The sequence below is a fragment of the Tasmannia lanceolata genome, unplaced genomic scaffold, assembly GCF_043159265.1.
Source record: "Tasmannia lanceolata isolate RefF3 unplaced genomic scaffold, GAP_Taslan_0.1 ptg000007l, whole genome shotgun sequence".
Taxonomy (NCBI): domain Eukaryota; kingdom Viridiplantae; phylum Streptophyta; class Magnoliopsida; order Canellales; family Winteraceae; genus Tasmannia; species Tasmannia lanceolata.
The window spans coordinates 14,812,794-14,840,767 of record NW_027518684.1 but is presented as its reverse complement, the minus strand read 5'-3'; the positions used below and the strand labels follow the sequence as shown (position 1 = coordinate 14,840,767).

The 27,974-nt window shown below is 36.3% G+C and overlaps 1 protein-coding gene across 3 annotated transcripts; it reads left to right on the top strand.

Annotated features, from left to right (window-relative positions):
- The first annotated feature begins 294 nt into the window (after window positions 1–294).
- Window positions 295–27,103, top strand: LOC143882043 (protein ZINC INDUCED FACILITATOR-LIKE 1-like). 3 transcript variants are annotated; one of them, XM_077385427.1, is made up of 17 exons: window positions 295–639; window positions 7,243–7,283; window positions 7,817–7,877; window positions 7,972–8,074; window positions 8,208–8,310; window positions 11,089–11,142; window positions 11,222–11,284; window positions 14,124–14,173; window positions 14,295–14,370; window positions 16,665–16,880; window positions 18,273–18,360; window positions 21,522–21,607; window positions 21,710–21,817; window positions 23,187–23,231; window positions 23,379–23,467; window positions 25,672–25,715; window positions 26,690–27,103. In XM_077385427.1, exons 1-17 carry the CDS (start codon window positions 498–500, stop codon window positions 26,779–26,781), a joined length of 1,461 nt encoding a protein of 486 aa, XP_077241542.1. In that variant the 5' UTR covers window positions 295–497; the 3' UTR covers window positions 26,782–27,103. The 3 variants fall into 3 exon arrangements, with proteins under 3 accessions (XP_077241542.1, XP_077241543.1, XP_077241544.1); XM_077385429.1 differs by lacking the exon at window positions 295–639 and adding an exon at window positions 4,771–4,910; XM_077385428.1 differs by lacking the exons at window positions 295–639; window positions 7,243–7,283 and adding an exon at window positions 4,517–4,910.
- The last annotated feature ends 871 nt before the right edge of the window (window positions 27,104–27,974 follow it).

The following is a 27,974-nucleotide window of genomic DNA, read 5'->3' as shown; positions in this document are numbered from 1 at the left end:
AACCTATGACGTGGTCCGTACCGTTCTTTGTCGGCCCGTGCGAATATACCCCACTAGGTGGCTCGTCTGACATGCAACAGACCAGCCGTGAAAAGCCTTATGCGATGGACGCTAGCAATTCCCTCAAAATAAATGTTTGATTGCTACGGTCACCGTCACCATCAAAATGAATGGCTCTTGTACCTGAAAAAATTTGGAAATCTTCATCGAAAATGATATTTCCACCCTTCCCCAGCATTTCGTTTTCTTCGTGTCTGAGAGGAATTTTGCTTCTTGGTTGCGTATTGGATGGTTACTGATATTATAATTGACGTAGGCAATGATGTGCGGAAAAAAAAAAGGTTATAAATTGATTAAATTCAACGAGTTTTGCTTTTGCACTGGTCAATTAATGAACCCAACTGTGTGCACATTAAAATAAGAAAACTCCATCTACAGAGAAAGAGATATAGAAAGGTTTTCATCTGAGATTCCTTCTCTAAGTTTTTGAAGAAGCAATGGAGGAGAGGAGAGAACCTTTGTTAAAGAAGGTTTACTATGAGGGTTGCCCTGGTTGTAAACAGGATCAGCTTAACGAGGTTCGCAGAGGGATCCCCTTCAAAGAATTCTTTTTTATCTGGATTGTGGTACTCTGTAATGGTAAGACCTTCTCTTCTTCTTCTTCTTCTTCTTCTTCTTGATGACCATGTTTGTGTATTGTTGTTCTCCTTTGAAGTTAGTTAATTACAAATGGAATAGGTTGTGTTTTGTTTCTCATTTTAGTTCCATGATTGAAGAATGGATAGGAATGATGCTTTCTTGCTTTGTAAATTGTCATAGTTACAAATTCCAGGAGTAGATGAAAATTTTGCAGGAAAAAACCAAATCTTTCATACTTGGTCTGAAAGTTTTTAAGAATGCAAAAATAATTCAACAGTTTGAGCGTTTTCTAAGAATAACTGAAGGCTAGTGATATGGCATTACTACTTTAATAATTGCACAAAGTAAGCTTTCTCTTTTCCGCTTAATCGGCTTCCAAGAGCTTTTTGGGGACAGTAATAACCTTTGACAGCTGTTTAAAACAGAAAAGGCAAGCTGGTACCATTAAAAAGTGGGTTGTGGTAGGGAGGTACCGTTTTTTACCGTACTTGCCGGTCGGGCACCATATAAAATTTCCTTTTTATTGGGTGTTGATAAGGAAAAGTCGGACCCCAAGGATTGAATCTTGCACAAATAATGGAAAAGTAAAAATAAAAGCAAATCAAAAGATGAACACCCATATTTTTAAGTGATTCAGCCAAGATGTCTACATCTATGGGCAAGAACACAATCTTCCACCATATGAAAATAAAATTACAAGTATTACAACAAGATTAATCTGCAAACTGCAACCCTTCCCTTGTCCACACAATCAAGACCGTACTTAGGAGAAACTTGACAAAAACCCCATGAAAAAAACACACAAGAGTAACCCAAGAAAAAACTCTCTTTCTCTTGCCTCATACCAAGAGAAAACCATTTCTTGTTTGGTACCCTATTGGCCTCCGCACATTGGCCTGTCATGGAGAACATTAATACCACAAGTTTTTTTTAAAAGCCTAAAAACTTGCCTTTCTCGTTTTCCCTTCTCATCACAACCCACAATCATAATTGAATTAGGAAACTATAGTGGTGGGAAACAAGGCAATTTTTGCAACAATCTCCACTTTGGCTTGTTTCCGAGAAATTTGAAGATTTTCTGTTGATATTACACCGGTTCGTTGTCGTCGCAAACCTGGCTCCACATTGAATCATCTTGGTTATGAATCCACCTGACTCGATCAACATGGCCAATGCACATGTGAACCAGTTGACTCACCCAGTCAACTCTGGAGAGGGAACTCGATCTAACCTTCACATTGCATGTACCATCACCTTCTTACCATCGTCTGCAACTTGAAAACCCTTCCATGCACCAACTATGAGAGAGACCCATGCAAGTACTTGTCATATGTGCACCGTTTCCAACCATTCATCGAGATCTTAGGAATAATAGTCTCTGTGTCCCTGACCAGACGATACAATTCATCACACTTCTCTACTCTCATTAGAACCACATAGCCGTATGTGATTTTTATGACTCACTTATAGCTGAATATCTACAACTTTGAAGTCCAATCGATAAAGTGACACTAGATTCTTTCATATCTCTAGGACACTTCGTCAAACATCTTGACTTTTACAGTCCAAATTCTAATGATGTCACAATTAGACCCTTCTCCTAAGGACACTACACCTGCCTTTATCTCCTGTAACGCATCAAAATATTCTCTCCTAGAGCATACATGAATAGAGCATCCTGAATTTAAAATTCACTCATCATGATCGGCAGTGTGATTACCTGTGGAGACTGTGAGGACATCTCCAACCATTTCGCTCTGTTTACCCGTTACTGCGACCACTATATTTGTAGCACCATTATCCGACTTGTCAGCTCACTATGGATGATTCCGCTTGATGTGACTATATTCCTTACAACCATAACATTGCATGTCATTTTCACCGACCATGGATATTGAGATGCCTTTTTCTGATCCCTTGTTAGACGACCTTTATCTTTGATTCCTACAATGAACAACCGGCTCATGCTCTTGACTCACATTAAGAACAGGTTTCTTTCTCATATCATTTAAAAAGGCAAATTTCGTAAGCTCATTTAACTTCATTGTATCCTTACCATACAATAGAGTCGTCACTACGTTTTCATATGGATTTAGAAACGTAGTAAGAAGCAAAAAAGCCTTGTCTTATTCCTTTAACTTTTTATCAATCTTATGTGCTGATCCAGAAGCCCTTTGAACATAGTAATGTGTTCCAGAAGATTTTAGTCTTCTTACATTTTTGCCCGTACAACTGTCGCTTCAGATACATTTGGTTGAACAAGTTTTTTGACATATAAAGCATTTCCAACATCTGCCATAATCTAGGCCATTCTTCTTCTTCCATAGTGTTGAAGATAACATTATTTGTTGGACATAGTAGAAAATTGTGCTTGACCGCCTCCAATTGAATGTCTTCCCACTCGGTATTTGTCATCTTCTCCGTCTTCCTATCCTTTCCCTTCAATGCTTTAGCCATGCCCTGTTGAATAAGGATGTCCTTCAGCCTCATCTGTTATAGGATGAAACTGTCTTTTTCTTCAAACTTGTAGTCGTTGTAGGGCTCCACCTCAAACAAGAATCTCTCAGATAATCTTTCTACCATTTGACGAACATTGTAATTGTGATCCAATCACACCACGCCCATGATCGCTATGCCTGACCCCAATGATCGCTATAATAACAACTCTCATACCACTTGTTGAGAAAACCATTGGGCAAAAATATGATCCGATTGTGCACGAAGAACAGAAAAGTAGAAATAAAAGTAAACCACAAGATGAATACCGAGATTTTAGGTGTTTCGGCCAAGATGCCTACGTCCACAGGTGAGAACACAATCTTCCACCATGAGAAAACAAAATTACAAGGATTACAATGTGATTAATTTGCAAACCTGCAAACCCGCAAACCACAGCTATTCTCTTATCCTCTCAAGCAACATATTACATGAGAGAAACCCTAGGAAAAATCCAAGAGAAAAACACACAAGAGTAACCCAAGAAAAAACTCTATCTCTCATCTCATGCCAAGAGAAAGAAAATCCTCTCTTGTTTGCCACCCTCTTGGCCTCCAGACTGGGTCGTGTGATAGAGAGCTTTAATACAGTAGATTTTTCAAAAAACCTAAATAACTTGCCTTTCTCGTCTTCCTATCCCACCACAACCTATAGTCTTAATTGAATTAACAAACAACAAGGTATAGTGGTAGGAAACGAGGCAACTTTCCCAACAAAAGCAATGTACATTTGGCCTAGAGCCATCAGGAATACAATTCGTATCAAGATCCACCCATGTTGTTGCCGGATCCCTTTCAAATTCTAACTTCGTTGGGTCCTACTTGGTCGGATCCACAAATTTCTATTTTTGCGGATGCATGTCATTGTCCCGCTAAGTATTAGAGCATATGTCGAAGTGTCCCATGCCCTACTATTAGTTTAGGTCTTTATGCTAAACTCAAGGACGCCCTTGCAAAAAAAAGGGCTGAAAAAGCATCCCCATTGGCTGCACATTACCTAAGTGCATTTATAATGGTTGCAAGTCTAAGAGTATTAAATGCACTTTGGTGATGTGCAGGGCCATGCAGCCAATCGGTGCACTCTTTGAGCCCTTTATTGTGAGGGCGCCCATGAGTTTAGCATTCCTCCTAAAATTTTGTACAAAGTTATAATTTTTAGTATGCACTTTCAGTCCAAATATATTCAGATTTAGGACACCACTTAGATTTTTGTTAGTGTTGGGTTATGGGGCCAGCAATGCCCAGTGGGCTCGGAGGGCACGACCAAAATCTGAACAGTTGGTAGTGCAGATGGGACCCAATAGTTCTGTCACCACTATGGTGCTACTCAATAAAGATAATAGTTGTGCATTTTCCATCACCAATTGATTTTGAGATAGTTGGTAGTATTGCAGCGATCCCATAGGCAGCAATACTGGGTCCCATCTGATTAATAAAGATCCTGTCTATGTCCCACAATCCACACGAATACCCTAAAACAGGCCCACATCATCAGTTCTCTCTATCACCCATTAGAGTCGGATCCAAAGGCAACACCTCAACAGACCCTCTTGGACAGTCTTGGTCCGGTAGGCCTTATTTATAATTAAAAACTATTCACCAGCTTCATTGGGGACTTTTGTCGAACACTTGGCAGATTTTGTGTTACCGATGATCAGACTCAAAATTTCCCCAGTAGACCTTACGAGGAGTTGCAGGGCACAGAATCACAACCCAAATGGAGATGGATTTGAACCCTCTTGTCTCTCTTTTTCTGCTTCAGTTTCCCATCCTAAGGTAAGAGAACCATATTATGGTAAGACCTTATGTTAGGTTTTCATCGATGGGTTAAAAGAAAGGAAGAAGACTCCTTACCATTTACCGGTTAAAAGATTTCATATCCCATTCATAACTAATGTATAGGAGAGTACAGCCCATAAAATAGCAATTGAATTGTAACTCAATTCCTAAAAATAAGTAAATATAGTGACAATATAATCAACATCTAAAGCAAAATTCTAACTAACTACATAAGTACTAACCAACATGATACGAGTCCTAAGGGATACTTAGGAAAAGAGATAAAAATAAAAGGAAACTAATATTAAGGGAAATATCCTAGCTATAGCAAGAAATAAGGAAATCTACTGAAATCAAGAAGATCTTCTAGCTAATCTTGGGTATGTAACATTCCCTTCCTCTTAAGAGTCCTTGTCCTCAAGGACTAAGATCCTTCTACCTGTATTATTTCTTCTTCCTCGTTCTCAAATCCAAATCTTCTAATATGGAGTGGGCTATACTTCTCATCGCAATTATAGCATAACCCTTTCTTGCGCCCCTCGATCAATATAGGTGTTAATTTTTTTTGCTGGTAATGGTCCTTCCTTCATGAGGGCAACCGCCGTAGGAGTAGGCATCGATGGATTTGGTAGTGGGGGGCGCGAGTATCGACCACTAGCTAGAGATAATTCCTCATGTAACAAGGCTAGTTGGGAAGCATGCTGGAGAGTAATCGGTTGAAACATTTTAACGCCGGCCCGGATATCCTCACGAAAGACCCGAAACAAAACATTCCGTTCTGTTGACCAATCGCTCAAACTGCGACTGATATTCTGATACGTGTCTAGATGGGTCCCATTTAGAATGGAATAAATTACTTTCTTATTTTAGAAAATAAGATCAGATGTTACTAGATCTGATATATTTAGTAGTGGATAGATTAGAATATTATTTTAGATTAGGATTCTATTCTTATATTAAGATCTTTCTATGTTTATCATTAAGTGCTTTATATAAGCATATGTTATTGTTAATGGAAATGAATGAAGAAATTGTATTAGAAATCGTGTCTTTTTGCACAAAGGAGGATTGATCCTTCCCTCGAAGTGGATCGAGAGGCTGATCTTCCCTCTAAGAAGATCAATCACGTTACGAACCGATTCGGGTTCGTATCATATTCCCGAACAGATTCCGTTTGTTGTAATTTTGATAGTGCTCCTCCTAGATCGTCGCTTCCGAGCAGCCCAAACCGAGCACATAAAGCAAGCATGCTTGAATTGTGACCATGTCATTACACCCATGGTCTTCTCCATCCAACAAAACCATGGTATTGCATCCCCAGGATCGATGCCAAATCTACCATACGCTCATCGGGTATTTTATTGAACCTTTGAAATTGTTCAGCACTAAAAACCCACCCGGCTAGATCGAATTCGTCAAATCTAGGAAATTGTTGGATCGGATCTGTCAAATCTAGGAAATTCTAGACGGAGGGTACAGAGATGTGTCTTTTGATGCGACTAAACTTTGGCATGTTGCATCTAAGGCCATTAATTTCTTTAGAAAATCTTCAAGAATACGTCCGTGTGCTTCATAGCCTTCCTTAAGAGATCGAATCTCTGCCTCCATCCGCTGGTTTCGGGTATCATGACTTTCATTAGCCATAGCTCTGATACGAACCCTTAGATTAAGAGAGAAAGAAACAATGTAGGCCTATTCGAGATGGCCAAATCTCCTAAACAACCTTGCTTTTCCATTCATATGTTAAACAAAAGAGATTGCATACTTATAGAATTAGCATTTCTACTATTTAAGAAACAATCCAAACTTCCCAAATCCTAAGGGATACTTAGGAAACAAGATAAAAATAAAAGGAAACTAATATTAAGGGAAATATCCTAGCTATAGCAAGGAATAAGGAAATCTACTGCTAAGGAAATCAAGAAGATCTTCCAGCTAATCTTGGGTACATAACACAACATCTAAAGCAAAACCATGATGTTTTGTCATGTCAATTCCTTGCGAAATTTTCATTGACTTGTTTATTTTGTTAATTCATACAGATCACTTAGTGGGTTATTCAATTTGATTTGCTGTGCTTGTTGGAAAATGTGGGAGCAGTTTATTTATGTAATTGTAGGTATTATTTTCTTACATGGTAAACAAACTTCAGGAATTTTTGCCTTTACTAACACTACTCATAAGTGTGCTTGTATATAATTAATTTTAATCATATCTCGTTTCTCTGGTTTAACACTAGTCATAAGAATTTTGTATTAGTTTATTGACCATAGTTTTCTCATATATAATTGTGACCTAATATGTTTTCTCTTGGTGGTTCCTTTTTCAGCTTTACCAATATCATCCCTGTTTCCATTTCTATACTTCATGGTATGTATGCTAGACATGTCTTCTCCATCAGTGACTGATTCCTGATTGTAGGTTTTCAAATTAAAGCAGAAATAGGAAAATTTCTCATCCACCACTTTGGTCCCATTTATGTGTGAAATAAAATTGTTTTCTGAATGCAATTTGTCTGTAAACTTGCAATCTGAACAAAATTTTAGATTTTAAGCTTGCACACAAGTTGTTCCAAAAATTAGATTGCAAGTTTACACAAATTGTACTGGAAATGAAATGCACCCTTATTATTATAGATAGGTTTGGGAAGCACTTCACAAGGATTGTTAGAAAATAACTTTCAAATGTTGTTGGAAATGGAAGATTAGTTACCCGACCAAGCTTTCATACAATCTTAAATATATAGTATTAGCTCTACCAACTTTTGAAGGGTCTATTTATGGAAGGGTACTTCAGTTCATCCTACGTTCTTTCTTTTAATTTCCTTTGGAATGTAGTCAATTTGCTGAAAAGTTATGTAGAATTGCTTCATTTAGAGAGAAATTTTATTTCATTTTGCATAGGTAAGAGACTTTCATGTTGCCAAAAGGGTGGAAGATATCGGCTTCTATGCAGGTTTTGTAGGTTAGTATATTTGATGCACTTCAATATGTGTGTGTGTGTGTGTTATTTTTATGCCTTTTAATCTGGTGCAAATAATATCTTTTGTTTCTTGAAGGATGTTCATTTATGATTGGAAGAGCTTTGACTTCTGTTTTCTGGGGAGTAATAGCAGATCGATATGGAAGGAAACCTGTTATAATGATAGGCACTATTTCAGTGTTAGTTCTATTGTTTATTTTCTTCATAGATCTCAACTTTTACTGTTGGGAATTAACCTGGTTTAATTTGTTGCCAACAGTTTTGCAAATTTTATTTTTTGTCATTCATTTTGATTCATTTTTTTTGTCTCAGGGTACTATTCAACACTCTCTTCGGCCTTAGTACAAGCTTTTGGATGGCACTATCTACGAGGTTTCTTCTCGGAAGTTGTAATGGTCTACTTGGCCCAATAAAGGTGTCCCTTATATATGTGCCTTTCAGGTTAACTTGCTTAAAGAATTGATTAGGCCAACTGATTCTAATACATGGCATTGGTTTCCTATCTTAAATCAAGGTTTCAAGAATTATAAGAGCACCAAATTAACTGAAGTCTATGATAATGACTGAATTACTGAATGGCATGATGCTAAGTTATCTTCCCACCCCCATTGCATTCATCAGGTTTGACTATCGTCAGATGAATATTTTTACCATCTATCTCTGTTGGGAACTACGATCCTCCAAATACCATGCATCAAGACTTTAGTGATCAATTTCAATAGGAAACTCACTTGGTTTTAGTCTTGATTCCATGCTTCCTACAGAAGATCAATAGTATACCTCCTTTCAGAAAAGATGATCTCTTCCATGAGCAAAAAAATCACATCATGTTGAAATTTTAGAATCACTCCGCACAAGCTTCTTGAGAATCGCCATTGAAGAAAGAAGACTAAAAATCTTTCATTCATGACACACTAGGCTTAAACTTAATCGGCCCTAAATGTAAACTGTAAAATATTCATAAACCTATCTAAGTAGAAGTCCTATAAACCGTAAAATATTCAAAACCCTACTTAAGTAACTCAAGTGAATACATTTGTGGGTTGGGGTTTATCTTTTTTTTTTAATGGCTTTTGTGGGGTTTATCTTAAAAACATTGTACTCGTTTTCTCCCCGAAATTCTTAACCTTTTAACCTTAGCATGTCACACAAATTTTAACCTTTGCAAGACCTGTGATAGGGTCCAATTTCTTTTGCTTAAGTGAATTATTAAAACTCCAAATGTAGCCCCGCTTAATAGTTTTAAAAAATCCTTAATTTACCCTTGAAAGCAAAAGAAACCTCCTCCTTTTCATGCTTTTCTTTCTTTCTTCTTTTTGAAGGATGCTGCTGTTGCTGTATTAATTAAACAGAGAACAATTCTCCAAACCCAATTACTATAGCCAAACGACATCCATATACTTTCCAAATGCATCACAACACCTAAATAGAATCTTGTGCAACATGATCTCATACCATCAATACATATCAATTTTGAAAAATCCGTGAAAAACATACACGAGGATGGAAAATGGGTCAAAAATAACTGCTCACAACACTCTCAAACCCCAACGAGATGAAGTGAGAGTACTTCCATAAATTTTCTCTTGAAAAGGCAATCCAAGGGAACCCTAGTCTCCTTTCTAAAAGGGTTACGTGATATCTGGTAAAAGACAAAAAATTAAAACTCATCGTTTAAATTTCCTATTTCTAGATTTCAAGAATCCCTCAGATCCCACTCAATTCTTCTCAAAATTAAATGAAAATATGATAATTACCTATGATCACCACTTTTGGAACGACATCCGTTTCTTATTGTTATAGCAAGGATTGTGTTGTATGACTGAGATTAGCAGTTGTTCATCCTATGATAACAGCTAGCTCCTCTTCTCTTCATTTACAAACTCTTAATGTAGTAGCTTCATGTGTAGTGTTGGGATTTGATGTTTAATCTCAAAGATCAAAAGAGATGATGACTAGATCTAGGATCAATGAGCTTTAATACCAAGTAGAAAATGAGTGAAAAAAAGTAAACAAATGAAAAAAGAACTGGCGTTAGAGTTGTGTGTCCTCTCTCTTCCCTTGTTACTGTGAAATAACCAGTTACTCCAAAAGCTTAAGCTGTTGGAGAAGGCGTTATTTAATCTTTTATACTTTACAGTTACTTTAGTAACCAAAGCTTAACGAACTGTTTACCAATAAAGAATAACATGGCTCTACTTACGCGAATAAAAAAAGTACAATTACAATAATACCCTTGAAGCTAAATGTAGTTTTCATCAGTATTACTCCAACTGTTGGTGTACAAGGAAGGAAGCGAAGTACTCTCAACAAGGCAAGTAGTGGATCTTTCTTTTCGAATGAGATTGAGCTCTCTTGATTCAGACTAGAGGAGGAAGGAACCTGAGACCATAGGTGTGGGAATCAATATACTGTCTCGTTGCCCGAGGAGCCTTCTTCACCCCAAAGCTTATTTGCCATTGCCCAGTCTTCTAAAATCCAACGCTTAGTCTTCTAAAATCCAAACAGAAGGTATGGGTGAAGAGCAATCACATCAGTGAAGTCAAAGAAAAAGAAGAGTGGCAGTCTGATGAAATTAAAAAGAAAATTGAAAGAGGAGATACTTCATCAGACTATCGATAGAGAAAGAAGTGGAGTCTTCTCATCCATTTTCGAAATAAAAAATGAGGACGGTAACACTCTCCACTCTCAAGCTGAGATGAAAGACTCTGCTAAGCTAAGAGAGACTCCCAGGATCTGTCGTCCCATTTAATAGACATGGTGTAACTGGCATAGGTTCTTCTAAATCCAATCTGTAAAATTTCATTCTTGAACTTGTCAAACCAAGCTTGCGGTGGCCAGCTAAGAAGTTCAATAGAGAAGTAATAAAATATAAGATGGAAATATTGGGAATGATAAGTTTTAATAGTTGGATGATTGACTCACATCTTTATTCACTTATAATCATATGTACAAAAAGACAAAAAAAAATCCTAATTCCATTAGCATTGTACGCAGAGCCTCATATAAACATACAGAATGCATAAACATGAGTATTCATTTTAACATTTCCATTCCAATTTATTAATATAAAATCATTTGGTTATGTGCTCAAAAACTACTTTGCATGGATGACAAATTAGATGGTTTTTATTCCCTTATTTTGCTTATTACCTCTAAATATTATAAACTTCATTTATGGGGTTCTTTCCAGGCATATGCATCAGAAGTTACTCGACCAGAATATCAAGCTCTGGGATTGTCTGTTGTAAGTTGGCTATTCTTGCTATATTTTTATAGATTTCATCACTCAGAATAATGAAGATTCACTTGACATTTTATATCAGGTTAGCACATCATGGGGCATAGGATTAATAATCGGTCCAGCTCTTGGAGGTTTCTTAGCACAGGTACTGGTAGTTTTTTCTTGATAGATAATTGTAATTACTGATGAGAAATACATGGATGGAGCCTAGGGAATCATTGAGAAATCATCTCTTTATCTGGTCAACCTCTTTACTTGTGCCTTTCAAAAAAAAAAAAAAACTCTTTATTTGTCCATGGACGTGTGTGCAACCATTTGACCGGTTGATAGAAGGGAGACAATTCCTTACGATCTTTGCCAATGGCTGTGTATTGATGGACTGTGATTCTAGTCATCTAGAGGGGGACAACTCAATCCCAACTTTGATGTGAAAACCAACGTCCAAAAATGAAGATGAAGAAAATGAGTTTCATTCTTGGTTATAGTCGAGCTAGTAGTAGATCCGAGGGAGGGAGGTGCAATGAGGTGTGTGGATCTAGGCTTTTACTAGGTCCAAGCAGAGGACTCGATTGGTCGTCCACAAGAGAGTGACAAACTCTCTTATTGTGGTCAAGGAAAGGCCCACTCGACCTGCTCTAATGCCATGATACACAATGATTTTACTTATCCTTTTCTAATTACTATCAACCCTACGGAGTGTTTATATAGAACTCTTAAAGGGATAAACATAAAAAGATAAAAAATGGAAATAGATACGAATAAAGATTAACATGGAAATAGATAGGAATAGGATAATGCTAATCTGACCTAGCTACCTCATCTAGTCTAGATGCCTAGTCTAACACCCGAATGATCTAACATTGAGGTCTAGAGATCTCGTATACTTTAACATCCAACGATGAGATCTCATATTCTCTCACAAACCCAAAAGAATCAAGAATGTAGTTGCTCAATTGGAAGAGGAATTGTGGGACTGGGTATAACTACATGATTGGGTTGACTGGGGACAAAAAAATATGGAGTATTTTCAAAGAAAGTAACATCTGGACATACTAACTGTTTTTTTCAAGATTGGACTGTAGCACTGATAATTGTGTTGAGTATGAGAATAGCCCAAGAAGATATGCTTAACTACTCAAGGATCAATTGTTGCTACCCCCTAAATCAAGACGTTGGACAAAACTAGTACGCAACCAAACACACAAGGCAATTAAAAAAATGAACTGTTAGGAAATAAGAAAGAATGAGGAGATTTTCTATGGAGGAAAGAAGAGGGCATACAATTGATTTAAGTAACAACTAGTAAGAACAACATCACCCCTATAAATTTTAGTAACATTCCTACCGAACAGTAAGGATCGTGATACTTCAAGAAGATGCCAATTTTTTCTTTCAATGACTCCATTTTGATGAGAGGTGTGGGTACTCAACCTTTGATGTATGTGAAACTTACTCCAAAAGCTTAAGCTATTGGAGAGAGGCGTTTTTAATCTTTAATACTTTAACACTCCCCCTCACGTGTGGCCCCTCTTTCTTGGGTTGGCCTACACGTGGCACATGTGGCCCCTCTTTTGGGTATGGCCATTGCTTGTGGAATTTTGCTATCCGGGAGGTTTGAACTCAGGACCTTTGCTCTGATACCATGTGAAACTACCAATTACTCCAAAAGCTTAAGCTATTGGAGAGCGGCGTTTTTAATCTTTAATACTTTAACAATGTAAAATGCCTTGTTGATCACAGTAAGATTGAAATTTCTTAAACATGTATTCCTTTGCATTATCATAATGAAAACACACATTCATACCAAATTAAATTTTAACTTTCATATGAAAGAATTTGAAAACACACTTTCATTAAATAAAGCCATGTCATTTTGAACAATCGTGTACAAATGTAACTAAAATATTTGAAACAAAATAGACTTGTAATATGATTAGGACCTCACATCAGAATGGACTGAAGAGAAAGGAATTGTTCTGCGATTCTCTGACCATAGTCACAAATATCCAACTTTTATAAAAGATCGCAATTTTATCGCGACATTAAAACAACAAAACCCCAAAATAATCCTGAGATTTTTAAAAAGATCGCGATTATTACTTTTTTATATTTTACCGGGAAAATATTGCGATAATTTTATGATATTTTTATTTTATATTTTCCAATTTTTTTCTCAATATAAACCCAAAAGTCATAACAAAAACTTAAAATCTCCCGAGATATTCACTTCTTGAGAAATTCCATTTGTGACTATGCTCAGGGCAAGGAGGAAATGACACCCTATGATATTTAATAAACTCACAGACTTCAGAACATAACTTACATTGAAGACAAAGATAGAGAGAACCATTGCTTTAAGCTCTTCAAAGACTGTATCAGATCTCTTCCTCTGATACCATGTCACAATTTGAGAAGAAAATAAGACAATAAAATTGCAGGGTAGGAAAGAATAGGAGAAAAATGCAGTTGTCTCACGATCTCCCTTCTAATATATTCACTTAATTGGATTTTTTTTACAAAATCCTCAAAATGTCCTTATTTACATAATAGAGATGTTATCAAGAATGAATTTATTCTGTGCCAAACCGCTCACACCTCAGCTTCTATTATGCCTGGCCAGAAGGACCCTTGGATTTTATTGTTCGTATGTATTTTTATGTCATTTCATGGGACCAAGGCTGGATCGATTTCCTAAATTATGTGATCCTGTGGTGAAGTTATTTTGGCATACTTGGGGTATGCTCAAATTCACTACACATTGATTTTGTTTTCAGGATTGTAGTTACTTCCTCTGACATTATTGTATATGTTTCTCCTTAGATACTATTAAAAATGTGATGGTTTTGTGTGGCTTAAATCATATAAAATGCATGTTTCTAGCAATAGTAAATTCAACCTTTCTTAATTTTTTATCTGCATCTTCAATATATTTTGCATGGATGTGACTTATTGTTGTATTGTTTGTGGATGCACTTGTGTATTAGCCTGCAGTGAAATATCCGAGTATATTTTCTGAGAACTCTCTGTTTGGGAGGTATGCAACACTACAGCTTCTAAATCATCTAATGCTAATGCTGCTACATTTCAGCATTTTTATGTCATTGCGTAATTTATGCTGAATTTCAATATTATCAAACATAAATATCACTTTGTAGGTTCCCATACTTCTTACCATGCCTCTGCATATCACTCGTTGCATTTGGTGTGGCTATTGCTATTTTTTGGCTTCCGGTAAGTTCTGTATTCTATCTGATGCTTTCCTGCTTTTGTCAGTAGATATGACCTCATTTTGGTCACTGTTCTCTAAACTTTCTTTTATTTACTGGCTGCAATTTTCTGTTATCTTCACTTCAACTTCTAATGTTTAGATTCCCATTATCAGAAAAATTAAGCCTCTTATAGAGGATGATAATATCCACACTCCCTTATTCTGGTATTGGTAGTGTGAAACAACCAATTACTCCAAAAGCTTAAGCTGTGGAGATGGCGTTATTTAATCTTTTACTTTAACACTTCCCCTCACATGTGGCCCCTCTTTTTGGGTTTGCCATTACATGTGGATTTCTTTATACCTATGATTTGTGGACACTGACACGAGTGTCACATGTCGACACGAACACGGAGTGTCGAACACGGCACCCCCCAAAAATTTAGAAACGGGGACACGGCTAAAATACAAAGTATATATAATCATGATATGTAGATACAAATTCGTGTGTTGAGTTTCGACACGGATACAAGTTGTCTAACATGGCAACATCTAAAAATCTAGAAATGGTAACACGTACATACATATAAAATTATTGATTATTATCATAATTTATAACAAAATATATTGATATTCATTTAACAAACTAATAAATCTTAGAATCAATCAACTATAATCTAAAACAAATATGAGATAATCAAATAATAACGCATTTATCAATTTAATCTAGTTCTCTTCTGTCCGCAATATACAACGAGAATATAGTATTGAAATAAGAGTTTGTTTAGGGTTTTAGGTTTATGGGAGGGAATATATAGCAGCAAATATTAGTTAAAGAAGATCTAAAAGAAGAGTTTATAATAAAAGATGACTTAATAATAAAAGAGGTAAAGACAATATTCAATAATAAAACTAAATGTCACAGTTGACACGGTACAAAAAACGTGTCCACACGCCCACATTAAGTCTAACACTTACGGCAATACCTTAAAGTGTCCAAAGAAGTGTCAACATGTGTGGACACGGGTGTCATGTTGGACACGGCAGGACACGTGTCTGCAATAAATTCAAAGTGTCAGATGAATCATAGCTTTATACTAGGGAGGTTTGAACCCCAGGACCTTTTGTTCTGATACCGTGTGAAACAACCAATTAATCCAAAAGATTAAGCTGTTGGAGATGGCGTTATTTAATCGTTAATACTTTAACATGTAGCCCTCTATTTTAAACATTTCTTATTAGCAGAGTGGGAAATGACTACTAATGTAAAGCGTAGTGTGCCAATATTAATACAAAGGAGTATGGATATCGTGTCCCAAGACAAAAAGTCCTGGGGTTCAAACATCCCTGGTGTAAAGCTATGATTCAGCCGACACTTTGAATTTATTGCAGACAAATGTGTCCTGCCGTGTCCGACACGACACTCGTGTCGGCACTCCTTCAGACACTTTAAGGTATTGCTAGAAGTGTTAGAGTTAATGTGGGCGTGTGAACATTTTTTGTACAGTTTTATTATTGAATATTGTCTTTAGCTCTTTTATTATTAAGTCATCTTTTATTATAAACTCTTCTTTTAAATCTTCTTTAACTAGTATTTGCTGCTATATATTACCTCACATAAACCTAAAACCCTAAACAAACTCTTATTTCAATACTATATTCATTGTATCATATTGGTCTCCCTATCTCGTTGTATATTGGGGACGGAAGAGAACTATATTAAATTGATAAATGCGTTATTATTTGATTATCTCATATTTGTTTTAGATTATAGTTGATTGATTCTAAGATTTATTAGTTTGTTAAATGAATATCAATATCTCTTGTTATAAATTATGATAATAATCAATAATATTATATGTATGTACATGTCACCATTTTTAGATGTTGCCATGTCAGACAACTTGTATCCATGTCGAAACTCAACACACAAATTCGTATCTACATATCATGATTATATATACTTTGTATTTTAGCCGTGTCCCCGTTTCTAAATTTTTGGGGGGTGCCGTGTCCGTGTCGACACGTGACACTTGTGTTCGTGTCCGTGTCCACAAATCATAGCTTTATTTATACTGAAATGATTTTGTACTATATGCATTTTCATCCATTTTTTCATGCTTATTTTCATTAATTACCACTTGCCATTATGTAGCAGATTATGTATGTGTTTTCACCCGTCTTCATTCATATTTTCATTAATTACCGCTTACCATTCTGTAACATCAACTTGGGGGCTTTCAAGTCAGTAGTAATAACAACTAAGCTGGCAATTAACTGTTATTGGGCATTTTTGGGTCTGGGATTTTTCTTGTAGGAAACACTACATATGCACAATGGAAAAAGCAAAGAAAATTGCAGCATATCTGATGATGAGGAAGCTACTGCATATGGTTCTGATTTGAAAGAAAACATTGAAGAAGGAGGAGGAAAAGGAGCAGTGCCAAAGAGAAATCTCTTCACGAATTGGCCCCTAATGTCATCTATCATTGTATATTGTGTTTTCTCTCTTCACGATATGGCCTACACAGAGGTAAATGCATCCTGTTTCAACATGTGCTATTGAACAAGCTTTATGGATTTCATGCTTATTCTATGATTTAGCTGACACTTTGAATTTATTGTCTGACATGACACGCGTGTCCACACTCCTTTGGACACTTTTAAATGTACTGCTAGGAGTGTTAGAGTTAATGTGGGCGTGTGGACACGTTTTTGTACCGTGTCAATTGTGACATTCTGTTTTATTATTTAATATTGTATTTACCTCATTTATTAATTCTTCTTTAGCTCTTCTTTAACTAATATTTGTTGTTATATCCCCTCCCCTAAACGTAAAACCCTAAAAAAACTCTTATTCCAACACTATATTCATTGTATCATATTGGCCTCTCTTTCTCGTTGTATATTGGAGAGACAAAAGTGAACTAGATTAAATTGACGAATGCGTTGTTATTTGATTATGTCATGTTTGTTTTAGATTATAGCTGATTAATTACAAAATTTATTAGTTTATTAAATGAATACCATATTTATATTATTACAAATTATGATAGTAATCAATAATTTTATGTGTAGGCACGTTCCACCGTTTCTAGGTTCTTAGAGGATACCATGTCAGACAACTCATATCCATGTCAAAACTCGACACACGAATCCATATCAACAAATCATGATTATATATATTTTCTATTTTAGTCGTGTCCCCGTTTCTAAATTTTGGGGGTTTACCGTGCCCGACACTCCATATCAGTGTCGACATGCGACACCCGTGTCCGTATCAAAAAATAATGGTGCTTATTTTACTAGATATCCTTTTACTAAGATGTTAGTTGATCCATGACATATCCTTGAAATCTAGTCGTATACCTTTATGAACAAAATGTATTTTGTGTGTGTGCCTGTGTTAGTGAAACAAAACATGTAGGTGCTTAGATTATCTATCAATATGGATTTCAAAAATTTGATGCAGCTTACATGCTTCTTAACTAATTCTGGATGAAGTCCATGCTGTTATGACTTATGAGAAGATACTGGTCATTGTTTGGTGTTCCAAATGCTCTCTCTCTCTCTCTAATTCTAAAAGTTGTGGTTCTCAAGAATGCTAAGGGGGTCAAGTTTTCACTTGTGATGTAGTCCAGATTATGAATATATTTTCTTTTCTTACTGCTGATTTTTTATCCTGAATCCTAATATTATTTGAACAAATTTTCTTTTGCTTAGATTAATTCTGATCAAGAAGATTATTTTTGTTGAATTATAGGCTATACCAGTCACTAGTAGTCTCATTTAATTTTGGATCTTCAAGCAAATAATTGTACTTTGCTTCTCAATCTATTACTTATTCTTTTTCCACGATGTAGATTTGTTCATCTATTTTGTAGTTCTGAAATGCTACATTTAAGAACCAAATTGTCTTTTGCAGTTATTCTCATTATGGGCAGTCAGTGATCGAAAGTATGGAGGATTAAGTTTCTCATCAAACGATGTTGGTGTTGTGCTTGCAATCTCAGGTATGCATGTGTATGTAGACTGTAGAAGAATGAAGGTTTGATGGGAGTGGGTCCCCCTTTTGTATTGTCGCAAAGTGAAAGGGAGTTTTATTTATTTTGTCGTGGGTTTTAGCGTTAAGGGCCATTATTATAGTTTCATTTTCCCCTATGATTCGGTTGCTTAAGTTTGCGACTTTAGTGAGCACTACTTAACATTTTTTTCGTTTCTTGCGCAAATAATAAAATGTGTTCTCTTTCTCAACCACATGAACTGTAATAAACCTAACCCAAAATGTAAAAAAAAAAAATGAAATAAAAAGATTCAGCAAGAAATAGTGCACTGTTTTCCACAAATGTATTAGAAGCACAAGCAAGAACCCATGAAACTGTAACTGGGGTACAAATAGATTAAAAAGAGCTTCCTTTAAACTTTAAAAATGTAAATACTGATTTGAAAAGCATCACAATTAAAGAGAGCTTTCTTCAAACTTTAACTGGGGTACACTATACCAGTGTATGTTATCTAATTATATGAGGAATGCTAGACTCACAGGAGCCCTTGCAAAAAAAGGGTACAAGGGCTCTTCCATTGGTCAATTTCCATCTATGATGGCACAGAAAATTACAACCATAACATGGAACTTGACCAATGGAAGAGCCCTTGTACCCTTTTTTTGCAAGCGCTCCTGTGAGTCTAGCATTCCTCTAATTATATTTATATAAATTGAATGTGAAATGTGGTATATGTATTATGTTTAAATGTTTATAGCTATGCATTGAATTATCAAACATGCGTGATAGCACATGTCACTCAATTAAAGAGAGCTTTCTCCAAACTTTAACTGGGGTACACTATACCAGTTATGTTATCTAATTATATGAGGAATGCTAGACTCACAGGAGCCATTTCTAAAAAAGGGTACAAGGGCTCTTCCATTGGTCAATTTCCATCTATGATGGCACAGAAAATTACAATCATAACTGTCATAAATGGAAATTGACCAATGGGAGAGCCCTTGTACCGTTTTTTTTTGCAAGGGCGGCTGTGAGTCTAGCATTCCTCTAATTATATTTACATAAATTGAATGTGAAATGTGGTATATGTATTATGTTTAAATGTTTATAGCTATGCATTGAATTATCAAACATTCGTGATAGCACATGTCACTAGGTGTTCAATGTTGTTAAACCATTATGGGTGTTTTTTTGCTTATGTGGTGATGGTTTTTTAGTGTGTTTTTGTGCTTATTCTATCACTTTCTGATATTTATTCTTAAATGTCCATCATTTGCATACGTTTCACTAATTTTATAGGATTTCCATATAAATTTCCTTCTGAAACTGACATGTTTCCATTTCCATCATGACCAAAATGCATACCGAAATTGAAACTTGAAACCTTGGACAAAACATTGACCCCATCCACGCCATTAAACCTCTTACAAAGCGGGCTTACTTCTTGGCTGCATCTTTTGAAGACGGGAAAGCGACTAATTAGCATAAAGGTGAATCATTTGAATTTCTTCTTGCGACTGTGGATGTCATCCTCGGCTCTCCTATGGGGATAATTTACAAACTTCTGCCAGAACCTATGGATGAAGCCTTTGGTGAACCCTTCATTCTAATTCTAGAACCATATGGAACCATGAGTGAGGAAGAAATGGACTTTGAATACTTCAAGTATGACAATACCCAAGCCTGGCATATGACGAGAGGTGGAAGGCAGTCAAGGCACTATAAACCTCCGGAACTCGGTGTAGATAACCCAGTTGTAGTTAGGGTGCAACTCGGTCGGGTTGGGCTGGCCCCCGACTCGACCCGAGGAACCCTTTTTTCCAACCCGAACCCGACCTGACCCAATTTCCAACCTGGCGAGGTTTAACCCGACCCGAGGAACCCTTTTTGGGTCATTTTCTTCTTTCGTCACGGCTACTATTACTAAAGACTTCCCACTCATCTTTTGTCTTGTAAAGATTCCTTCCTTACCCAATCAGCATCCTCATAATTTTCAAAAAAAAAAGAAGCTTACAAAAAAAGAATTTCATAAAAAATGTCGGGTTTCACTTAGGTCAAGTTGCTCGAACCCTCAACCCGAACTCAACCCGGTTTGGGAAAACTCAACCCGAACCTGAACCCGACCCGAACTCAACCCGGCCCGACCCGACTTTTTTTCGGGTTGAACCCGACCCAAGTTGCAACCCCAGTTGTAGTGACCAGAAAGGAGGAGCCAACTAGTCATCGATAGGCTCTTGTCAAAGAAGATGCAGTGATCCATGAAGTTAAAAAGACTCAATCCCAGGCTTTCATAGGGGTCCTCATGGCGTCATCAAAACCATGGTTTTAAATTTCCACCAAAACTGAGCGAAACGACCGAAATGTTTGTGTTTCCATCCCCACCAAAATGCATATCGAAACCGAAATGTATACCAAAACCAAAACCGTTAGTCTATTAATGGTATGTTATATCAGTATGTGTTACACAATTATATTTATATGAATTGCATATGAAATGGGGTGTATGTATTATGCATAAATGTTGTTAAATCATTATGGATGATTGTCTTGCTTATGTGATGGTTTCTAAGTGTGTGTTTTTGCTTATTCTAGCATTTTTTGTATTTCATCTTAAAATTCTCTCATTTTCTGTATTTATTCTTAAAATTCTTTCATTTGCATATGTTTCCATACGTTTCTGCGATTCTACAGGATTTCCACCAAAATCTTCAACCGAAACCAAAATGTTTCTGTTTCCATGGCAATGGAAATCAAAGCCAAAACCGAAATCTACTTGATCAAAGCATAAGGATGCTATTTTAAAGGAGCCCTACCCTCAAGTATCCATCGATACGTACCCCCAACAATTGGCTTTTATCAATAGGGGCAATACACATCTCAAAGGCTCCTCTGGGTTCTTTTTATATAGAACTTTAAAGCCTTTCACTGTACATAAAACATGCATGTATGCGGATTTGTTTGCCATTGCCAAATTTTTAATGTAGCCAAAACATAGTTATCTTAATATACCCTAAAATAGAAAAAAAGGGATTTGCAACAGGAAATTGCCAATGGAACATATATTGACTAGCTTCTGTAAATTGAATTTTATCGTGGTTTTCCCATACATATCTGACCAAAATGTATTCGCAACTCAACAAGTTACTAACTTGTTATGAGCTTATCAGGCTTTGGTCTTCTAGTATTTCAAATGTCTCTATATTCGACAGCTGAAAAGTTTCTTGGACCCATTATGGTAATGCGTATTGCTGCGGTATGCTTTCAACCCAATTCGTTTTCTTTTTGACCTGGTCTGTTTGCATTTCATGTACTATTTTTGGACTCATCTGATTTGTCTATCTTTTTTTTTTTGCAGGTTTTGTCTGTGCCTTTGCTTGCAAGTTACCCAGCTATAGCTATGCTATCAGGGTTGAGTCTTGCATTGGTGATAAATTGTGCATCTTTATTGAAGAATGTTCTCTCCGTAAGTACAAATTCAGTGTGAAAATTTTCTCTTTAGGTTCTATGATGAATTTACTTCTATATTTTTTCATAAAGACAGAAAATTGCTATTGACTTTAGACATTTTGTTAATGACGAAAATGTTTCTCTGATAGAAGGTAAATTTGTATTTATGATGATTTATGCACCGAATTCTTGAGTTATGGTTTACTTAAAAAGGCGATTATGGTCAAAGCCCTTGGCAAGGGTTTCAGTCACTTAAAATTTATTGAGGCCAAGTTGCTGATCTTTGAGTGACATGAGACCGTCATTCAGCTCCTAGAAAATGTTGATAGGTGACCAGAATATATATGTGACCAGAATATAACGTGGTTTAATTTTGCATACAATAAATTTGATTCTAAGTCCAAAATAGGTAAATTGTAATGGGAAAAGCAAAAGATAAAAGAGACATGTTAGCCACCATAATTTTGAAGATGAGAAGCATTCATTGGATTTTCTTGTTAATTAATATGTCTTAATTTATTTCACAGAACTCTAATATATACTTTGTTGGTGTTAGATTTGTTTGAGTTTTTTTGCTCATTTGGAGCTGAAACATAATTTAATTAGAACAAAGTTCATATCATCTGACATTTTTCCTTGTAAATCATCATCCATCTCCCATTCATTGCTTTTCTTCTTTAGATAAAAGTTTTTAACTTCTTCCTTGGAGTGGATAGGATGATATTTTCTTGGCGTGTCACAATACAAAACTGACAGTCCAATTTAATATTTTGACAGTTTGTATAATAAAACGCTATTCCAACATACGGGAAGTGTCCAACAGTTTTTCTTTAATCCTAGAGAATGGATACCAACCAATCTTAGCTTGTTAAGGGAGTGCTGTTATAGGGAAATGATATCCACATTCCATTGTTTTGATGATGGCACTCCTCGCTACATTTTACACTTCTATAATTACCTGGTATATGCCGTTACAATTCCCAAAAGGCTACCAACAGCCGAATAGAGAAGTGTTAAAACGAGTGAGGATTGTCAGTATAAAAAAGAGTTTCGATATGATTTCCCATTTATATATTCGCACTCACGTGTCTTGATAGCGTTATGAAAAATGTTTTTTGATTGGGTATTGACAGCTTTTCAGGAGCTGTTACTGCTTTTAACGGCTACTTAAAGTGTAATGGAAAGAGGGGTGTCATTGTTAAAACAAGGATTATATCTATATATAATGTATATATGATATGTTTGTGTGTAAATATAAATATGTATAATAATCCTAACCTGCATCTTCTCTTGGAGTAATTTCCTCTTTTTTCCTGTTTTCCTTTTTTGGTGTACATATGCTTATTATTGTTCCTCTCACAAGTGATTCTTTTTAATACAATTAGATGGCCATTATCACCGGATTGTTCCTTCTGCAAAACAATGCTGTGGTAATTCTCCGCCCTTACTTTTGTTGAATTTATCTCCTTTTCCTTTTTTAAGTTTTGTTTTTCCTGGTTTGGATTTTAAATTTCATCTGTATGCCACCATAAAAAAAATTTTACAAACATTTTGTTGACCTGATGCCGCATTGACAGCCTCAACATCAAAGAGGAGCTGCAAATGGCATTTCAATGACTGCAATGTCTATTTTCAAAGCAATTGGTCCAGGAGGAGGAGGTGCTTTGTAAGTGTCTTGTACCATTTGTTTATGTTCTACACTTGCGCCTAGATTTACTTCAGAAAGAACTTGGCAAAGATTTGCTCATGAGAAATTCAGGCTGGATTTCATTTCAAATATGCCAGTTTGAATCATGAAGTTGTGCTTCTAAACATAAGATCTAGGCAAATTTGTATGGTTGTCTTTTGTAGAAAAATTCAGACCCTATTGAGAGAATTTGTTCGTATGACTCTCATTTAGGTTTGCTGGAAGTTTCAAGTTCACTGGAAGAATATAATAGTGAAATATTTCCCCTGAAATAGGTTTTATGTTGTTTAGGTGACCCCATGTATTTTATAAGGATACAATTTATGCTGTTTGGATGGCATCTTGTACTTTCCTTGAATTTGTTTTATATTGTTTGTCTAAAAATTAAAAACATACCTTGTTTAATGATTGAGGGAGGTGAGGTAGAGATGGTGTGAGAGAGGACAGGAAGAGGCTGCAACACGAGCCGATTTAGAGCAAAAAAGACAACAAAAACTTGGTGAATTGGAAATATCATTTCCCATAAAAAAGTGTAACAAGTAGAGGAGTGCCTAATTTTCACTTTATTTATGTATTTATCTTTATTATATTCTATTATATTTCTAAAAAAATCAATGTTTTACTTTTTTATTTTATTATTTTTTATAATTTTAAACTTTTTCCTTTGTAACTTGTTCATTTTTTATTCTCCTTTTTCTCCCACCCAGAGAGGGAGGGAGGGACAATTCCCCAATTGTGATTTTCCTTTCATTACAAGTGAAATCACTGGGTCAGTTAGGGTTTCTTTTTTTCTTTTTTTGGGGAGGGGGGTGTTAATGTCATTGGCTTTCATCTCAAAGTTGGCATCCTTGAATATGGATTCCGTGAAATACATTCACAAATCCTTGCTATTGTGAATATTGTTCCACTTTTATGGACAAAAAAAATGTGACAGATTCATATAGAATGGGCTCATATCCAAACTTCCCTTGACATAAGATAGAGGGCATCCTCCTCCTATTGGCATTGAACGAGAAAAAGGCCTTGACCAAAGGTCATAGTGGGTATCTGCCTCTTCCATACCTGTGAGCCCAGTCAAAGTACTGTAGGTCAAGTCTAGTTTAGAGAAATTATGCTAACAAATAATTTTTCAGAATGTCCGTCATAGGTTTAATAGATTCCAATATCATTAGCCTTTCTCTCTCATCTTTTTTTGGTATGAGCAAAGGACGAGATGAGTAGGGCTTCCAGAAGCAGATCCAATTCTTCGTGAATGATTTAGAATCTCTGAAATAGACAATGGAAGAGTTGAAGGATCCAATCGCTTAAATCCTCCTAGGATGGGGTCTCAGACTCCCATGATATCGAAGCACAGATCCTCTGCATTTCACTAATCTCTGGAGTGATCATGGCGAAGGGAATCGCGGTGATGCATGAAAGTTGGAAGAAAAGCTAGAACTAAGAGCAAGAGAGGAGGGTGGGTGGGGGATAGTGCTATGACAATTTCAAAAGGGAAATGATAATATTGGCCTTTTTTTAACTTGGGACAGCCACTTCTGCTGTGTAAAAGAGTAGTCATAAATACACCAGAGGAGGCTGCCCCAAGTTAAAAAAGGGGCGAATGTATCACTGCCCTTTCAAAAAGTGTCTCATCTTCCAAAATCCAAAAACCTTCAAAACCTTACTCCCACCAATCTAAAGGGAAAATATACAGGATTCACATTTCAAAAGAGACAACGATGAATCGGATTCGCCCGAAAAAAACAGGATTCGTGAGGGACACGGCTACGACAAGAATCCGGGTGTGTCCCATGTGAATCCATGTCCAATTCGGATGCGGAGACGTGTCAACGCGGATTCGGCAGAGGGGGCAAAGAATCCATGCAACATAGATTGATATGGATGTATGGATTTATTTATGTAGATATATGCAAGTAACTAAGTATATATGTTTATGCAATTTTTAAACTTATGTCTTACACTGCTCAGATTTTTTTCATCCTTCTATTATTCAAAGCCTTTGTAATTGCAGGCTAGTCAACTTTCGTGTATCTTGTACTGATATAGTTACTAGCATTAAATGCCCAATTTGTAGTTCCGTACGGTTCTTTTATCGTTATCCTTTGTTCTTCTCCTTGCTCTAGGCTGCTTTTCTTGTATCATCTTCTTTCTAATAGATTACCTGTTGACGCAATAAATTGCAGGTTTTCTTTGGCGCAAGTGCGTCAAGTTGCTTCCTTCCTCCCAGGTATGGACTTTTAACCTCATCTCAAAGAAAGCAGAAAAAGGATGAAGATGGAGTTTCTTGTGGATATTTGTATTAGCTTCAGTTCTCACACATTTATTAACTACTCATGAGAGATTACACTAATTACAACTATGCTCACAAAATGGAAAAACGAAAATAAAGAAATAGAGCAAAATTACCCCTAAAGGATCATAATTAAACACTTCCCCGCATTTCATATTTTCATTTCCCAATAACCTTGGTGAGAACATTTGCGAGTTGGTTTTCTGATCACCCAGGGAATTATAATCACCTTCTCATTACCTTCACGCATGCAAAATGACAATCAATTGCAATTTTTTTGTGTCCTTTCATAAAATGGAGTCAACTGTTCTGAATGTAATTAACCCTAAAATTTGGTAACAGGTAAGATACATGTACTGTGTGTTTGGTGTGCTTCTGCAGGCCTTGCAACTGCAGCCAGCATTCCTTTAATATATATATATATATATATATCAGGAAAATGTTTGTGAGGGAGACCTCATATAGCTTATATGAGCTAGTCCTCACGTTTGTGAGGTTACCTCCACAACTGGAAGGGTTAGGATGATCCTATAAAGCTGATTTTCTGGGCACACCCTATCTATGTGAGGGCCTATCAAATGAATGCTTTGGATCATCTAAACAATGTGGGCCCTTATGTTTTGTGAGGGCTAGCTGATATAAGCTATATGAGGTCTCCCTCACAAACATTTTCCTGATATGTGTGTGTGTGTGTGTGTGTGTGTGTGTGTGTGAGAGAGAGAGAGAGAGAGAGAGAGAGAGAGAGAGAGAGAGAGAGAGAGAGAGAGAGAGGAGTGCTGTTACCAAAAACAAGGGAGTGTAGTTATCATCTTCCTTTATGTGGGTGTGTATCTGGGTCTGTATCCTAATTTATGTCTATAAGTGGATAATTCTGTTATATTCAGGATCAGTTTTTTTTTTTTGACCTGCAGGTGATCAAATGATATTTTTTATCCTAAATGTGGTGGAGGTGATTGGATTGATCTTAACCTTCAAACCATTTCTAGTTCTACCAGACAAGTAGACACTAGCCCCAATCGAACCTCGCTTTGGAAGTTTAAAAGCGAGATCAAGGCATTGGTAAGGCAGGATTAGAGGCTAACATGGATTCATCTATCAAAAATAAAGAAAATTAGGTACCCTGAATTAATATTATTATTCTTCGCTTCAGCTCCATGCCTAGAATGAAATTTTGTGGGGCCTGTTGTACCTGCATTTATGATTCTGTAATATTTATTATTAAGGGCAATAAGTTGGTTTAATACTATACTGTCTGGGAGTTTCATGATGGGACATCCCTCTCAATTTCTATTAAGTTATGGGCATGTGTTGTTTTTCAGCTTCAATACTCCATTGAGACCATGTGCATATTCCATCTGTACCATGAGTTCCTTGTGATAAACAGGAAAGATCCTTGCAGAATTTGCAAGACAGATGCAAGAGATGAGTTACCAAGATCCAAGAGATTATAGAGATAGAAGAGGACGAAATCCCATGACTCTACTACAAATCTTTTTAAAAGTTCTTTAGTAATAGAGTTAAAGGGTGCCACCTCAGCAAACAAGGGACTGAAAGTAGAGTAGTGAGTAGGTAGTCTCCTAGGGTTTTGGCTCCTTTTTGCAACCAAAAGACGCATGACACCATACTTCACTAGTAAAGTCTTCCAAAATGTACAACCAAACAGGCTTTTAAATGATGGCCAATCCCAGATAACCCTTTTGGATGAGCGCTTAGGTCGAACTTTAAAAACATTGATTAATATGCTATTTTTTTATATCATAGTTACTATGAAACTCTATTTTTTGATGTCATAGTTTCTATGAAACTCTCTTTGTAGTCGTGTGTGTGTGTGTATATATATATATATATATATATATATATATATATATATATATATATTTTTTTTTTTTGGTAACGAAGGGTGTCCCCACCCCCTTCAGGGGTAGGACTATTTCCCTACGGATGCGCGCAATCACCCGAAAACCACGCGCATCGGGTAAGCAAGGGGGGATTCGAACGCTCGTCACTGGGGAGCAAACACATGACTTTACGCCAAAGAACGTTTGTAGTCGTATATGCTTACTAAAAACACAGACTAATACCCATTTCCAGTTTTCTAAATAAATAAAAAAAATTTAACTAGAAGTGGTTTCCACTTTTCCTAAAAATATTGCCTAAACCTATTCTGTCCAAATTTTCAGAGGTCCATTTTTTTTG